This window comes from Rhopilema esculentum, chromosome 3, assembly GCF_057945365.1.
Source record: "Rhopilema esculentum isolate cy_ngs chromosome 3, ASM5794536v1, whole genome shotgun sequence".
Lineage (NCBI taxonomy): Eukaryota > Metazoa > Cnidaria > Scyphozoa > Rhizostomeae > Rhizostomatidae > Rhopilema > Rhopilema esculentum.
In genome coordinates, this window is record NC_142817.1 from 7,391,616 (window position 1) to 7,408,223 (window position 16,608).

At 35.3% G+C, this 16,608-nt stretch overlaps 1 protein-coding gene across 1 annotated transcript in view; it reads right to left on the reverse strand.

The window, feature by feature from the left end:
* Window positions 1-980: 980 nt before the first annotated feature.
* Window positions 981-16,608, reverse strand: part of LOC135692435 (voltage-dependent L-type calcium channel subunit alpha-1D) — a 44,363-nt gene continuing 28,735 nt past the window's right edge. The window contains exons 23-44 of the mRNA XM_065210551.2: window positions 16,099-16,205; window positions 15,420-15,507; window positions 14,818-14,925; window positions 14,200-14,252; window positions 13,598-13,643; window positions 12,559-12,659; window positions 11,948-12,149; window positions 10,987-11,145; window positions 10,603-10,713; window positions 9,789-9,872; window positions 9,139-9,258; window positions 8,624-8,689; window positions 8,098-8,189; window positions 7,730-7,877; window positions 7,043-7,170; window positions 6,233-6,435; window positions 5,608-5,715; window positions 4,995-5,122; window positions 4,428-4,526; window positions 3,709-3,839; window positions 2,969-3,086; window positions 981-2,833 (exon numbers count right to left, since the gene is read on the reverse strand). Of these exons, the coding sequence (XP_065066623.2) occupies window positions 2,222-2,833; window positions 2,969-3,086; window positions 3,709-3,839; window positions 4,428-4,526; window positions 4,995-5,122; window positions 5,608-5,715; window positions 6,233-6,435; window positions 7,043-7,170; window positions 7,730-7,877; window positions 8,098-8,189; window positions 8,624-8,689; window positions 9,139-9,258; window positions 9,789-9,872; window positions 10,603-10,713; window positions 10,987-11,145; window positions 11,948-12,149; window positions 12,559-12,659; window positions 13,598-13,643; window positions 14,200-14,252; window positions 14,818-14,925; window positions 15,420-15,507; window positions 16,099-16,205 (3,012 nt within the window). The 3' untranslated portion in view covers window positions 981-2,221. The remainder of the gene's footprint in view (window positions 2,834-2,968; window positions 3,087-3,708; window positions 3,840-4,427; window positions 4,527-4,994; window positions 5,123-5,607; window positions 5,716-6,232; window positions 6,436-7,042; window positions 7,171-7,729; window positions 7,878-8,097; window positions 8,190-8,623; window positions 8,690-9,138; window positions 9,259-9,788; window positions 9,873-10,602; window positions 10,714-10,986; window positions 11,146-11,947; window positions 12,150-12,558; window positions 12,660-13,597; window positions 13,644-14,199; window positions 14,253-14,817; window positions 14,926-15,419; window positions 15,508-16,098; window positions 16,206-16,608) is intronic.

Here is a 16,608-nt window from a genome sequence, read left to right on the forward strand (position 1 = left end):
AAGTCGAAAACGTCTAACCTTAATTTGCCAACGTTGTTGTTTCCATATCTACTCCATCTTTAATTGCCAAATGCGTGTCTTTCTTCAGTGCTATGGAGCGTAAAGTACGACAAACATCATGGCAAGTAGTAATCTGTAACCCCATTCTGTTCGCTAAAACTGTATTAACTTCTATCGACGCTTACCTTAGTGTATTCAAGAGCCATTTTTGGCATGTTTCAAGGCTTTGCTATTGCAAGTTCCAGCAACCATGGCCTAAGGACCTTCACGCTATAGAGCAGTCCCCTAGTTATTTTTTTCTGGTCACGCCTTCCTCGAAATCGTCTCTTGGGTATTTACTATTTTCATATACATGATTTGCACAAGGGACACGTGCATTTGGAAGCATTGCATGAGCAACAGTTATTAAGGCCTAGCAGGAATAAGAATGCTTTAGAAAAACAAAGTACATCACAAAGCTCTTATCCATATGGGAATTGCTGCATGTGCTGAATTATAAAACTTTGCCCCACTAGGAATCTGAATTCTACCCTTTTATGTTGAAGTAAAACTCCAGAGATTTGAAGCCAAAAGATAGAGAATTTAACGTGACACAAAGAAGGCACAATATGGTTGAAGCAATGTAACCTTGAATGAAAGGCACAATAAAAATCCCATTTCTATATGATTGTACAAGGTTTGGAAATCATCACCAAGTTACCACCCAGGGGCCTAAATTTGTACATTTGAGATTGTCTATGTTTAAACTTGTTTACTCAACCAACTAAATCTCTGATAAGAAACTCTAAACTTTTGGGATTGAATGTGTTTCAACTTACTTACTTGAGAAACCAAACATATGATTAAAAATGCTTAAAACCCAGAGATGACAGCTTTGTGACTCTAGTTTTCTCAGGCCTGGATGGGAAAATAAGTCTTGTCCAGCTTCTGTATATTTTAAGACGCATTTAAACACAGAGAGTCAAAGATAGGAAATAAAGTTTTTGTTGTGTTATAAACCATGAAGCAACAATAAATAAAATGTTGACATGAGAACAAAATGAAAAATATCATTAGTACGGTACAAAATAGTGCAATGTACCTAAATTTAATTTACAAAACGTACATATTAGATATGCACAAATTTTTTCCGTGTTTCTACAATATGTTAACATTTAACAGGTTATTCCTTTCACCGCTTATTCCAATTGATTAATTCACAGAATTCCGTGTCTCGCCTCAAAAATGTCAGAGATGGATACACACTGGAGATTCTCTGACAAGCAAACCAAGGGGAATCAAAACATCCTTTATTCTATTTTTTCTTTATTGTAACTTTAATATAAATGCTAAAGGTTTCCAATTTCAGCTGCAAAATACAAATTGAAAAAGTATTGGCTCCCTAAAAATCGTGATTTTCGAAAATTCATTAAACTGGATACATGTTATTTCCTAAATTGTGTTTATCTCTTCAATGGCCTAAGCTCCTAAAATAGTCTTTGTCAACTAATGTTACAACGAACTTGTCAAACGATGTCAAAGAAGTGGGGCTTCAAAATTTAGGGGAGGGCCGGCTAATGCGTCATTTTACACTTTACTTTAGTTGAAAGGATCTATTTTACATTGTCCTAAATTAATGTCCTAAACTAATTGTTTAATGGTGCCATTAACGCTACGTCATAGGTGCCTAAAATGAACAAAAGCATTGAAAAAATAATTGGTACAAAGCTTTGTTTCGCTTTGACCTTTCATCTTAAATTTTAAGCGTTAAATATTTTAAGGTTTTCAGGCCTACATAACAAACTTGCATATCTAAGCTTATAAAAACGTATGCATTCGTAATATCCTGTTCAGTTTTCGCTATGAAAAACGAACTTGAACTCAACAGCTTCAAGTAAAAAAAAACTAGGCCTACAAGTAAAAATAGACTATTTGAACAGTAAAAAATGCCATTCTACTTACAGTTAATTTGATGACTGCATGTTATAAATTGTTCATTGTCGATTTTTAACAATCGGTTTATTTGAAAATGTTAACTATTATTAAGCCTATCACGTGATCAATTTCATCCGATGTTATTGGGTGAAGTTACAAAATTACGACGTAGAAAGTCACGTGATGAACCGGAATCTTGTTCAAAACAGCACAACTTCATATGGGGCCTTAAGCCAAACCAGCCTTGAGGCTTCAAGACACATCATCCGCCAGTAAACTGGCAACCAGGCTTGCTTCCGAATCTTCTTCAGAGGTAGCTAGTCCTGTCTGGTCTCCTTTCGTGCCGCGTTTCCTCATAAGATGGAGGTGGCTGTGATGGAGTCGAATCAGGCTCGAATTCATTTTGATAAGGCGACCTTGCATTTTCAGACGGAGACCCGAGGGTGGTACCAGCTTCTTTCTCAAAGTCTGTTATTATGTCTCTTGCAGCTCCCTCTAATTCTGACTTCGTAATGTTCAAGGATTCAGTCAGTTCTTGCTCAACCGTTTTCACAAGGGACTCATCTCGCAGAAGGCCTTCCTCTGCTAAAGCCTGCTCCACTAAACTTGTACTACTTCCTGATTTAGGCCTACTCAAGGGTTGGGGAACGGATGACGCAAGCAGATTTGAGTTCACATCTGATGAGCGTGACTGGGCTTCAGGCGTCGCCTCCCCACTAAGATTTCTTGAAACGCTGCTTTGAGTGGAAGTGTCAGAATGCGGAGACAAGACGATTTGTGGAACATTCCCGTCTCCAGCAAGATGGCCGATTTCAAATGGTGTTGACTTTGGTCTTGGATGTCGCTTTCTTCCAAGTCTTGGCGATAACCGTTTCAAAATGGAGGGTTTTTCGCTGGGCCCTTCGATTGGCAAATTTGTCTGAAGAGCAAAAATTAAGTTCGTTGTAAAAACCAATGCGAACAATTCCAGAAATTCATTAAAAACTTCATCCCTAAGTAATATTCATTTTTCTGCCCAAGTGTAATTTTCAAAGTAAAGTTATTTTGAACTTACTTGAGAGGATGTTTTCCTTTGCTTGTCCAACATCAAAAGCGGGAGAGAAAGTCTTTTAGAATTATCTTTGGGCTCCTGAAGGTTTGTTGGCGTTTTTCTGGGAACAGCAATATTTGTTCTGCAACATGACGATTAAAGAAAATAAATTATAATACATTAAATATAAAACACCTCGAAGATCTTATTTAGTACGTATTGCAACAGATTCATTCTGACAGAGCGAATCTATTTAAGATTACAGATAAACTCTCTGAAAACTCAACTTTCATTTAAACCAAATTGTTTGATACTTTGTTGTCTTCATTCAACAATATTCGATGATCAATAAAACAAAAACTCTGTGTTTGTTATCGATGCTACAAAAGTGCCAATTTTTTTTCGTTTTCCTGTATCAAAATAAAACCATTGAGTGCTATTCAATTTTTACAAAAATAATAAAATGGCAGCCTTTAAAGATTTACATGCAAAACGATCTGTAATCTTAATCGCATCGAAAAAGTGCTATTAGAAGAAAACAATTTTAGGCTATTGATACTTTCATAAATTCCTCGACAAAACGATATCACTAATCGTGTTTTACTGCCTTATGTTTGTATCAAATAATGTCAAAATTTCGTAGCAATTCTCGGCGTTCATGAAGGTTTTATAGAGTCACTAGAAATGACATCTCCCTTAATAACTATTAAACATCCTGCAATTATTCTGTACATGAATGAGATGGATTCCAAATGAGGCCTTACCTGGAAGACGAAGGTGTTCCCTTTGGTGTATTTGACACCTGGCTGTAAACCGAGCTTCGTTTTCGATCATAGCCTCCGATTGAAGCAAACCCTCTTCTCAGACCAGCCATGAAGCTGTGTCTTTTGTTTGGCTAAAAAATGATTAGAGGCCTTCAATTTAACGAGAGTAGAAGTCAAAGAATCTGATCAGCACTGAGTTTTATTACCTTGCATCTGTGTATGTATATGTATATGTTGCATTAGAATTTATTTATCTTTCATTTTTACCACAGGCTGATTATTACAATTGCATGTAAGGAATTTTTAACAAAGTAAAAAGAGATTGAAAGTCGGGGACGTGACACTCAATAGTAAAAGTAGCACGTGAAGATTTGTCTAATAACTATCAGTACTCTCAATAAATAAAAATCAATCAAACCCATTCGCAATAAAATTCCAGGCAGAAAGTTATTTCCTAGAAAAATTTTACCCACTTCCTAGAAAAAGAAGTACATTGAATTCTAACCACCCTCCCCTAAAACAAATGAGCTGAAATTGATGCCAGCCTCCCCATTTTTAAAGGAGCAATTAAAGGCTAGGTTCTTTAAGTCCATCTAGAATCTGGGTAGAAAACGTAAAAAGACTATTAAAATCATGAAACGTTTGCTGTTAGATGTTTTCAAAATAAGTTAGGCAAGGAATTCATCGAAAAGAAAAAAATTAAATGTAAATTAACGTACAGCTTCTTCCTCTTCTTCCTTGGTAGTTTCATCCACAAGGTCTCCTGAAATTGCTCTCTTGATTTTTGGTCCAAGTTCGTGTAATGTACGTAAACCAGCCTAGTGAAAAAAGATATAAAGTTGAAATATATACTAGCCATGCTAAAATATTAATCTTATATGCGAGGGTGTAGAGCATCACTGATTTTACAATGCTCAATAACAGAGCTGCGTTAACTGAGCTTGAAAGGCAAGATAGTCTCCACTGGTGATTCCAAATTAAACATGCTTTGCTATAACCATACAACTTATGGCTATGAGTTGTTAATGGGAAATACTGTTTTTTTCTTATCGTCATTAGAGTGCTCCACATTGTATAGGTTACACAGGTTACACAAGGTTATTCAAGGTTATTTAAGGTTATAAGGTTATCATCAGACAACTTGTTACTGTCACTTACTTACGGGAATAACAATTACATTGACAGACAGAGACAGAGCTGAGAAAATTGGACTGCCTAAAGCTAACATCTTAATCTTATTTATTTGCTTATAACCAATAATTTTAGAGACATAACATATTCAATACCTTCAGTGCAACAGTACTATCGGCATTCTTTTTCTTTCTCTCGTCTTGTCGTTTCTTCTTGAATTTCCTAAAGTATTCTTGTATCAAGAATGTGGCATAGAATTTGCCTACAGTGATTCCGTCTGAATCTACAAAAAAACATTATTCAACCAACATTATACAGAGCACGCTTTTAAATTGAAAAGGTCGACAGTGGTGGCTCCAGCCTCTGCAGAGCAAGAGGGATGGGGCATTCTTGTAAAATTTCAAGGCAACCCTCTTTGATGTTAAAGAAACCATAATACTTTAATCAATCAAAATTCTTGCAACCTTTCAGTGCTACAACATTTTGAAGGCACTAAAACTTTAAATCTGTAAAAACAAAAAAGGATGGCATTTTTCTAAAATTAATAGGAAATTTGTTTGACTGTCACATTAATTGGATGAAGCTTGAGCCTACGGTATTTTGGCAAAAGTGAAGGGACATGATTATCTCTCCTGGCGCTGTTGGCGCAGGCAGAAACGGCATTAATGAAACTGTACATGGTAATTGCTTAGGAGTTTTAATCCTATAGCTGTATGGAAGAAAAGCATGTTTAAAAAAAAATGGAACAGAATGGATCTTTTTACTCACAGTCTGGGGGTGGGATCAGTTTGTCGACAAGATCTTCGCTAGTGCGTGGCCAGAGGTGCTTCAAAATGGATCGAAGCTCATTGTTGGCGTGAAGTATTGTTTCCTTTACTGCAAGAAATTGGAAACATGACATCAAAGTAAGAGCTCAAAGGATGCCTCCAGATAACAGAATCAAGGGGATATTTCACAACAATAATTTTTTGATAACTATTTATACTCAAGTGCAGACCATAATGAAAAAAACCCAAAAACTGAATTGCAGCATTTACTGACAGCAGGCTAACAAGTACAAAAAATTCGAGCTTACAATATATTGTTAAAAAGGCGACTGCCCTCCCTGCTTTCGAAATTTCACCCTGTTCTATACACCAAGCGTGCCAGGGGCACGTTTATATTCTTCTGTAGTATCTTTAACTACAGTGCTCCCAGTAACATTGCAACGTGATTGAATAGGCCAATCAGCAAAGGTTATCCAATCAACTTGTTGTAATATGTGCTTAGGAGCAGAATTACCGAATTCTAGTAACCTAGAGTCAAGGTATTACAAGCATGATTTCAAGCAGTTGGTTTTTTTACCGCTGAGTTGCATAGGTAAGTCTACTTTTAAGAGTTTCGTACGACTTACCATCTGGCCTTTTGATATTCAGAGACGTCCTCACGAGCGCAAACAGCGTTGCATGGAAGTCGACAGTGCCATCATTGTTCATCATCATGTTCATGCTTACCAGCCGCTTGCAGGCCTCTCTATGGGGACAGCATTTGCCGAAACCAAGAGGAGGCTCTATTCTTTTCAACATTGAAACAATGTCTACATGTTTCATTCGTCCACTGTTAGCGAAAAAGGGAACGTAGGAAATGTTTTAAAAACTTTAGCTTATTAAGCTTATTAACAGAAAGACTGTCTACAAATTCGGATCACTTTATTTTTATACGCAATTTACAAAACAACAACCTAATTGCTGCAGCGAAACCACTGCGAGTAAATGGTAAATACCTTATTGCCATTACACTTAAACAAATGCAAGAAAAGCCTAAGAAAATAAAGGATATAGTAAAAAACAAGTACACTCTTATCCATAAGAACCCTTTTTATCAGAGTGAGGGGCAGAGTAAAGGCCAGATAATGAGAATACTTCTGCTCTAGTGATAGAAGCGAGGAATGTGAAGTTGTTTAGCGCCTGCACGTTTCAACTGCGAACTGTTTGGAAAACCTGAGAGACTACAGGCTAGGCTTCCTCTTTAAGTGGCACAAGAGGCTGCATAGTTTGTAAACGAGACTTTTCCTCTACGCACGAATATTTGTAAACGAGACTTTCCTCTACGCATAGGAGGCGGCACATATTTGTGTACACAAAAAAGCCCAAATGACAAATGGTAGGATAGCAAGAAACGATTATCATTTATTACCGAACTACCGACTAAATGGGAAACTAACCTCGCTTCAGGATCGTACTCCGACCAGATTCTAACGTATTCATCAAGGTGATGGGCACCCAGAATTGACCAGTCACGTGTCAGGTAATCAAAATTGTCCATGATTACAGCGACGAACAAGTTAATGATCTGTGAAGGACATAACAAAGAGTTATGCAAACGCGCGGCTTTCATAAATGAATCAGTCTATCGAATACATTTGCCTTATGATATATTGAGAACAGCTAAAATCTTTAACGACCAAATAAATTTTACTCTGATTCTAACAGAAATCTCTTAACAGAGTATCTTCTCTCGAACAGACAAAATCTGACTGTATCAGCTTCTAACACGTTGATCACAAGGTAAGATAACTGCCTAAAGAGGAACAGAAATTCTTAAATAATGAATTCAAAGAATGATTATGCAAAGGATTCAATATTTGCGGAAAGGGGATCATCTACATAAAACTGCCCCCTTTTAAACTGCGATCAAGATACAAACAATGGCTTGGGTATGTTTGAGGAAAACTTTTCAACGTGGTTCAGTAGGGATTTCAAATATACCATCCGGGATTCTGCCATTCATTTTAATATTTTATATATTTGTACTGAAACACAGTCTGGATTATCAAAGTCCCATCAACAAACAGGATAGCGACGTAGAACAAGAGACACTTTATAATTAAAGAGTTAACAAAGAAACTTACCAAGAATGAGCAGATCATATAGAAGGACATGAAATAGAGGTAAGCAAAATCTGTTCCGCATGTTTTCGATGGGTTAGTTTCACAAACAGCATCTGCCGTATTAACACAGGCCATCATGATTTGCTGCCAGTTCTCACCAGTAGATGACCTAAAACGCGGAATCACTAGTCACCAATTTTAAACAAACTTAGATTGAGGCAAAGAAATTTCTCGGTAGAGAAAAATTTGACTGATCCAGGGTAACTTGCTGTTATAGCATTTTTGTAGAATTAGTCAACAAATTATTCGGAATGGTTAATGATGAAAACAGTAAAAAATAAAATAGCGACTCAGCAAAAGGCTTGTAAGTAATGAACGTGTTAATTCACCTGAATAGCACGATAATTGCCTGTGGAAATGTCTGGAAATTATTGTTTTCATTGATTACCGAATCTGGGTCTGACTTGATCGTACCAAACACCTACAAAATGAATGAATGAATGAATGAATGAATGAATGAATGAATGAATGAATGAATGAATGAATGAATAAATGAATGAATGAATGAATGAATAAATGAATGAATGAATGAATGAAAGATCTCAAAACTTCCTGAGCAGCACCTGATCTTTTAATCAAAATACATCATATGGATTTAAGGGTCAGATGAGGTCAAAGGTGATATGTATAGTGTCAAGATCTGTGCTAAAGAATAGAATTATAGTGAGGCTAATAGAAGGGAAAAGATACTAGGTAAGAATTGATAGGTAGCAAAATGTACTATCGTGAGTAAATTAAACCTTAAGAGATTGAAAGGGGTCAGATGAGGTCAAAGATTATGAGCGATGGATCAAGGGTCAAATCACAAATCATTTTAGGTCTAATAAAGGTAACCGAGTCACTTGATACACTGACCTGCATGCCAATAACCGCATAAATGAAAAACAGCAGAAGAATGAGTAAGCCCACGAACGGCAGAGCCTGAAATGGAAATATCAACAAATATGAATCAAGCCTGACTTAGAGAGGTCATTAGGTCAAAAATCACATGTGAATCAGACTGACCTTTGTCGTTTGTTTTATCCTGCTTTGTTACCGATTAATGCTATATTTTAAGAGATCGATGAACAATTTGGTTCGTTGTGTAATAATTAATTAACAATGGAGCCTAAGTCAATGAAAGAATATTTGATATAACAAGATTAGAAGCAAAATTCAATTTACAAATACAACTAACTGAAAAAGAAGCAAAATGCTTAATATATCAAATATTAATAAGGTTAATGGGCAAAATATTATTGTAGGTTTATTAAAATTAACATCTGCAAACTGATAAGAAATTCTGCAAGTCACTTAAACTTAAACAACATGACAACAAACAAAAGGAACTTAAAAATGATAAAAAATTTGCTGTATGGTTTATCGTATACCTGGAAGGATTTCATAAATGTCCATAGCAAAGTTCGGATCCCATCTCCTTGACTGAGCAGTTTAACCAGCCTTAGGGCACGGAATAATCTGAAGAAATTGAACTTAATAGCCGTAGTTTTCTAGAAAACAAAACATTACAAATCTGTGTAAAACGACCTGCTAGAAGATTTGAAGAGAACATATAAACAATTAGTTTAATTCTCAAAAAGTAACTGATTATGAAAGGATAACACAGTATAATTTAAAATGAAGCGTCTCAAAAGATGCGTCGAAATTATGCAGAATTGGGATCTATTTTAGAGTGCACGTCTGAGGAAAATGGATAATAATGAGCTATGGGTGATAGAAATAAAAATTCACTTTCTAAGTCCATTATTTTTAGTGAGTTGTACAATATCCATTTACCTCATTTCAACTTAAAATACCAAAGTTTTAAAAGGGTGTTGAATGAAGTAATTTACAAAAGTATACAATGTAATAAAGCGAGTTTCAAAATTCTTGCTTCAAAAACATTCTGCTTTTCAAAGTTATTTATCTTAAATGATGCTTAACTTTAATGATAACCAATAGTTATAATAAAAATTAAAATGATGTTTGCTTGCCTATTTGATAAGAAAACGATTCGCTTCAAATCTAAAAAGAAACTCACCCCAACTTCTCCAATGATAATGTCAGCAATACTTCCAAGAACGATGATAAAATCGAAAATATTCCACGGATCTCGGAAATAGTTCTGTTTATAAATCAAATTAAAACGGTTAATAGAAAACAAAAATCTGATTGAAATAAAAACTCAGCAGAAATGTCAAGAATTTTTAAATTATAAAAATAAATCTAGACATGAGTAGTTATGATATGCGAATAAATGACGAGAAAGAAAGACTCATGCACTGATATAATGAAGTTGTCAAAAAGGTAAAGGCGATGCATAAGATTTTGAAGCATTGAAATAAAAAACAGCCTTAAGCATGTCGTATTTAGTAATAATGACATTTCTATCTATAAAAAACAAACAAGAACATGTGACTTCTCTCTAAATTGTTTATGAGCAAAACCGCACTGAATGTGCGTATTTTGCGCAGATGTGGACAAGAGCACATTTGGGCATGCAATGTAAAACAAGGACTTTTGACATTTGCAACAACGTATAACCTATAGGGCTGTTACTCCAGGACCTCTAGATTTTTGCATGCATTTCAGTATCAAAACTTGTAATATCAAGTATTGTAAGAAGTGTCAATTGTGACATGATTTTTATCAGCAAATTTCAGTAACGAGTTGAAAATGGCCTGAAACTTTAGGCCCCAATGTACGAAACTGCATCTAATAAAAAAGGTTTCTTTCAGGAGCACTTCGCTGACCAACTTCAGTGCTCCTTCTATGGTAGGTGATTTCATCAACGTACACTTTTGGGCATTTTAGGTGATCTAAGTAAATTTTTTTCAGGTTATTAAACGATTTACCTTGTAATTAAAAGCAATCAGTTTGAGAACGCATTCCAAAAGAAACACTGCTGTAAAACCAATGTTGAACCCATCGAGCACTTTGTTGTACAAATCGAAAGAATTATGGTACTAAAAAATACAAAAAAAATAACATTAATAATTTCTTGCCTTGTTTGGAAGCATGCAGGAAAAAAGAAAGCATTCAAAAATTCATTAAAATTAAAAAAATAAATATCAAGACATAAAAACCAAACAAGAAACAGACAGATACGAATAAAGTCTTAAAGTGGATTTTTCTTAGCACTGGCTATCGATCTAACCGAAATTGAATCTATCGGGTGAGCTAAGAGAGCCGTTTTAAGCCAACTCTCTGCATAAATCTCAATGCTGAAAAATACATACTTGAGCAGCCAAAACGACAGTGTTGCCAACGATAAACCCAAATATCATGTACTCAAAGAGGCGTGACGTCACAACCCTCCAAATATGATACTGAAACCTCTCTGATGGCACGAAGCGATAAGTTGGTTTCACTTGTAACACATACTCGACGCACTTGCGCTGTGAATAGATAAAAAGTCTGTTACGTCATCGCTGATATGACGTCATGCAAATGACGGGTAGGATACATTTTTAGATCAGGATATACCCCCTTCCAGCGTTCAAATTTGGAGTGTTTGTGCTTAATAGCAGAGATACCAAAATTGAATTTTTATTTGGTAGAGGGGGTGAGAATTTTGGTGTCAAAAAGCTTAATGGTGTCTTTTCAGGATCTGAAGAATAAAATATTCAGAGAAGTTTTGCTTTTATGGATGAGCATGATTAGCAATAAAGTATTTCACGGTATGAAATGAGATGAGACCACCAAGGTTATCAAAAATGATAAAAAATTACAATTTCAGAAACATGAATATTTTACGAATTTTTCCTTCCAAAAGATGCGCTACTTTCTCAGAGTAATGCAATGCGTTCCTTATAAATTCATGCAGCAAGGTCACATCAGCTTTTCACAGGACTATTGAAAATCTGCTCCTTTTACTTCTATCTTCCTATTTATTTTCGGGAAAGACAATGCTAGAGAGAATTCGATACTTACAGCACCCTTCTTTGAGTCTTGTTAGAATTTGTCAACTTAAGAATAATTTGAAGTGAGTTTTGATAACATTCCTCTCTTAATTTTCACAGGAGAATAATTTTGCTGGGGGGAAAAACAAATATCTGACCTGAAAGACAGTATAGCAAATATGGTTGGTGACGTAAGTTTATGGCCTAACGTATAGTAAAATATTGACGTGAAGATCTTCATGTTTCTTACATTACAAGGGAAGTTGCGAGAGGTCACTAATTCGTAACATTTTGTTACCTGGTTCTTATCGAGCTCACAGTCAGCGAATTCCTCCTCGCCCTCTTGTTGGAACGTGACAATAACAAAACCAACGAATATGTTGATCATGAAAAACGCAATGATTATTATATAGATCACGTAGAATATGGCGACAAACGGACGATTGTCAAATGCAGGACCACGATCGTTGCTTGTTGAGTCAATGGAGTGCTCAAGGATTCTGCAATAAATAAAAGTAGTTGTTTTAAAACTAGAAAGACGATTTGCTAAATAACATACTTGCAAAAGAGTTTTCCTTTACGAGCAATGATTAAATAACCCCACCCAACCAGCTCCCAACCACTCAACCAGCTTCGCTATATTAGCTAGAGGATAAAAAGAACGACGCTCTATGGCAAGCATAAAAACAAATGGGGTTTTCAGCCTCAACTTTAATAGTCCAAAGCATATTCAATAGGGGACACAGCCAGAGGGAGGAGACGGTAAATAGACCGGACTCTTTGAATTTTGCGATGATCATCAAATGCATAAACAATGGATAGGAGCAACATTAAAAGATGTCGAACGATCCAATGTGAAATAAAACACCAAAAGACTCAAAATATCACTTCTTTTAGCAAATGACTTACCCTGGCCAGCCTTCAAATGTCATGACGACAAACAAACTGAGATACGCTTGAAAAACATTGTCGAAATGAAACATGCGGCGACTCCAGACTCTCTCTTGAACCTGAGATCAAATAAACACCAAATGAATCATTAAACTTGCACTGAGAAGATAAGGCGTGAAACAAACATGAAAATATAAAAAAGTCTTCGAATGTGCATCGAAGAAATAATTTTTTCAACTGATAAATGACCCCCACCCTACAATTTTACTTGTTTCGTACTGCAGAGGGATGTCTTGAAAGAAACTTCCATATATTGAAAGAATCTTTCTAAAAACTTTGTAAACACAAGTTTAAAATCTCACGAATAAACGTTAGAAGTAAATAACGCTTCATTCTTAAAAGGCATTTGTCACGTTAATGGTTGGCTAATACAACAACAAAATTTAGAGTGGAATTCCATTGTTTCGTGATTTTCTATTTCTGATTCATGAATTTTTACTGCCATGAAAATTCTACCTCGATCCCGTGCTTTGGACTGAACAAAACAGGTAATTGTATTGCGTTAGCCAATCAGGTTCACGACACATGCCCTTTAAATAATGCACACAGTAGAAAGACTCATTTCACCCCACCCATTCATCTCCATAGTTTGATTCATGTAACCCCCACTATTGAAATAAACTAAAGTAGATATTCTTTAAATAAACTAAGTAGATATTCCAATCGACAGTTTAACATCCTGAAAGTACCTTCGAGTATCTTAAAACAATTTAGAATAAAAACCGTTCCTAGTTTATATCCATGGACTAAAGAAAAGGTTATAAAAGCAAATCAAGAATTTATTTAAAAGATATATTTAATACTGAGAATAATAAGGCTCTAATCTTCTGAAAGTATAATATAATATTCTGAAAATACAGAATAAATAAAAATAAACTACTAGGAAATGAAGTTAAGGTATTTTGAAAACATTTGAAAACAAGTGATATAGAAAAGGTAAAATACAAATTTGTAAAAAAAAATAAAGACAAAAATTTTTCACGTGTTGCAAACATACCGTTGGGTTTGAGAAGTCTGTCCCTGAGTAGCTGAGATAAGTTCCCCTGAGAAAATAATAGCAAATATTAATTATCAAAATTCTGGCTACAGATAAATTCCTGCTATCATGTTTACCGTATCTCGTAGCATAGTTTCCTTTAGAATATTTCATTATTTTTCCAGGCCAATTACGCAAATGTATGAGTAGGCCTATACACTAAATGAAACACACAGCACATGTCTTCGATTTGAAATCATTTATTTGGCTTAATACAATTGATTATGCTCAAATAACTAACTCGAAATTCAATGATTTTGGCAGCTGTTGTTCCTCAGAAGTAAGTCATTAAACAGATTGGTATTTCGACGTGAAATGCAATTTCAGCATGGATAAATTGGGAACGCAGAAAGACAAGGATAACGATCGTTTAGATGCCTATCAACTGTATTTTATTACCTTAGGCTTTAAAGATAATGCAATCATTCACAAAATTACATGCAAAAAGTGACTTTTATTCCTCGAAGACTAGAACATATCATCCCCATCTCTAGAAACAAAGCATCTTAGAATTATCAAAGCTTCGGGGTGAGATGATTAAAAACTTTCCATGAAGGACTTACTTGCATTCTTCCGCGGTAAGCTTCGAATCATCAGAGCAGAAAAAGAAGGTTCCCTTTTGGAAAAAGATTTCAGATAGAAATAATGAAGGATTTTTACACAAGGGAAGTTAAAACTGGAAAAAGGACTCAGAACGTGGATATGACAATAAATATTAGCAAAAAAAGTTTTTGCTAAATTGGAATAAACCATTATAATTAACATATAGCCTTAAATAAACAATGAATAAAAAAATAAAAAAAATTAAAAGAACCAGGGAAAATAACGAGTCTGTTTTCGCTGTTTTAACAAAGTTTGCAGACAAAAACTTCCATTTGAAATTTTTTAGTTTCCTCTGTTATTCTCAGACTTTGAAGGTCAAATCTTATTTTGTAAATCTATCGGAAAACGTCACAGTTTAGAATCCTTCCAGACCATCAGTTTTCGAAATACTTTCAGCATAGGGCAGTTTCAACAGCGATTCAAAACTCGTTTTCTCGCGCTTGTTTTTTTTCAATAACGGCGATGTCTGCTTGTTTCAGAATAGAAAAAGTTGAAAATCAAAAGGAGTAGGCAGAATGGATGTCTGAAGGGCAAATGTGCAGCTGGAATGCTGAAAATGTACTGCATATTGCTAATACCTTGAACAGCTGAATGCCAATTACAGCAAACAAAAACTGGAACAACAGTGTGACAATCATGATATTTCCAATGCTTTTGATGGCAAGAAACACACATTGAACAACATGCTGTAAGGAAAATCATTCAACAAGTTAGTTTGTTTTACAAACATTTTTTCACCTGGCAGGATGAAATAAATTGAGTCGTTTAAAACAAGATTAGTCAAAATTCTCAACACCTCGCAAGCCAAAATAATTTTCAAACCTATACTTAAAAAGACAAAACTAATCTTGCTGTTGGCCTTTTGGGTGTTTAGCACCCCAACAAACATTTTAGCCCCTCCCCCCCACTCCAATTCGCAATGTGTTCCGTAGACCCTGGCCCATTGCCCCTTTTCTATTTAGATTACTCAAAGACCACGGTAAACAACATTTTCAACAAAGTATAAAAGGCTTTTTATACATATATAATTGTGGAAATTACAATAGAAAGGAAAGGGGAATAAAAGAGGGGACTTGGCAAAACTGGCATGTTCCGTTTGGTTAGATAAGAGTAAAAAATTATTGCAATAAAAAACAAAGATTTATGAATGAAGAAAAATAGTAGCAATTTAGAAGATTACCTTGAGGCCTTTAGCTCTGTTGATTGCTCTCAAAGGCCGCAGAACACGAAGAACACGAAGAATCCTGACTACGCTTATTGCTGATCCCCTATTCAAAAAACAACAAGGTACTAGGTGAAATTTTGATTTTCTTAGGGTAAGAATTTGCATTTGCATAAAGGCGCAATTAGCATTAAATTCCATGTTACAACAGTTCATTCAGAAAATAATATAGATTATGGGCTGATTGATGGAAGACTGGAGGGATAAAACAATTTTATAAGAAACTGTTATTGAAAAACTGAAACCATGGTTTTTTGAAGTTATTGAGGTGATGTTACTGACCATATAATGATATTGCCAACCTATTGCCTTTCAAGTAGGGTTGGACACCACCTATGCCAATTCGGGCTAAACATTCTTAAAGTCGTACATAAATAATGCAATTGTGTTTTGAGTCCTCAGTGACACATAAGAAAACATATCTATTTTGCAGTTAGATCTATCTTGCATCATCTTGCATGGATATTGCAATTATTTTTCCAGTTTGTTACTAGCCTCTCGAGTTAATTATGAATTCAAGTCGCTTGATTCTTGAGTAACAGGGAATTCTAAAGCGGAAATTAGTTCTAGCTCCTAGATGACACATAAGAAACATATTTAACTTGCAAATAAATCTATTGAAAATTCACCCACTCACCTAGCCATTACAGCGGCCCATGATACTGCAACAATAACAAAATCAAGTAGGTTGAAAAAGCTGCGGCAGAATGAGCCCTTGTGGAGGAGTACACCAAAACCAATCATCTAAGGAACAAAAACGGTGGTACACGGTGAAACAAATGGAGACCACAGGGAATCTAGTTACAATTTTATTCAACTTCGCGGTAATAATGTGGCTAATTGGATGACGTGACAACCCAGAAAAATTATACGTGCAGTTGTAATCAAGAATCAAGCGCCAATCACGAATCACAAATCACTGATCACAAAATCAGTTGGAAGATCAAAGAAATCATTTTAAAAAGCTAAAGTGAAGATTTCGCGGTTTTTAAGAAAAACGCTGAAGATTTCATGGACTGATAAGATATCAAATGAGCGAGTACTCACAATTGCTATCGTGAAGCGAAAAATGTTACAGAACATCAAAAACAGGAAAATGACATTTTTGGAACATGTTATGCGGAGAAAAGGCATAGAGAACCTATCG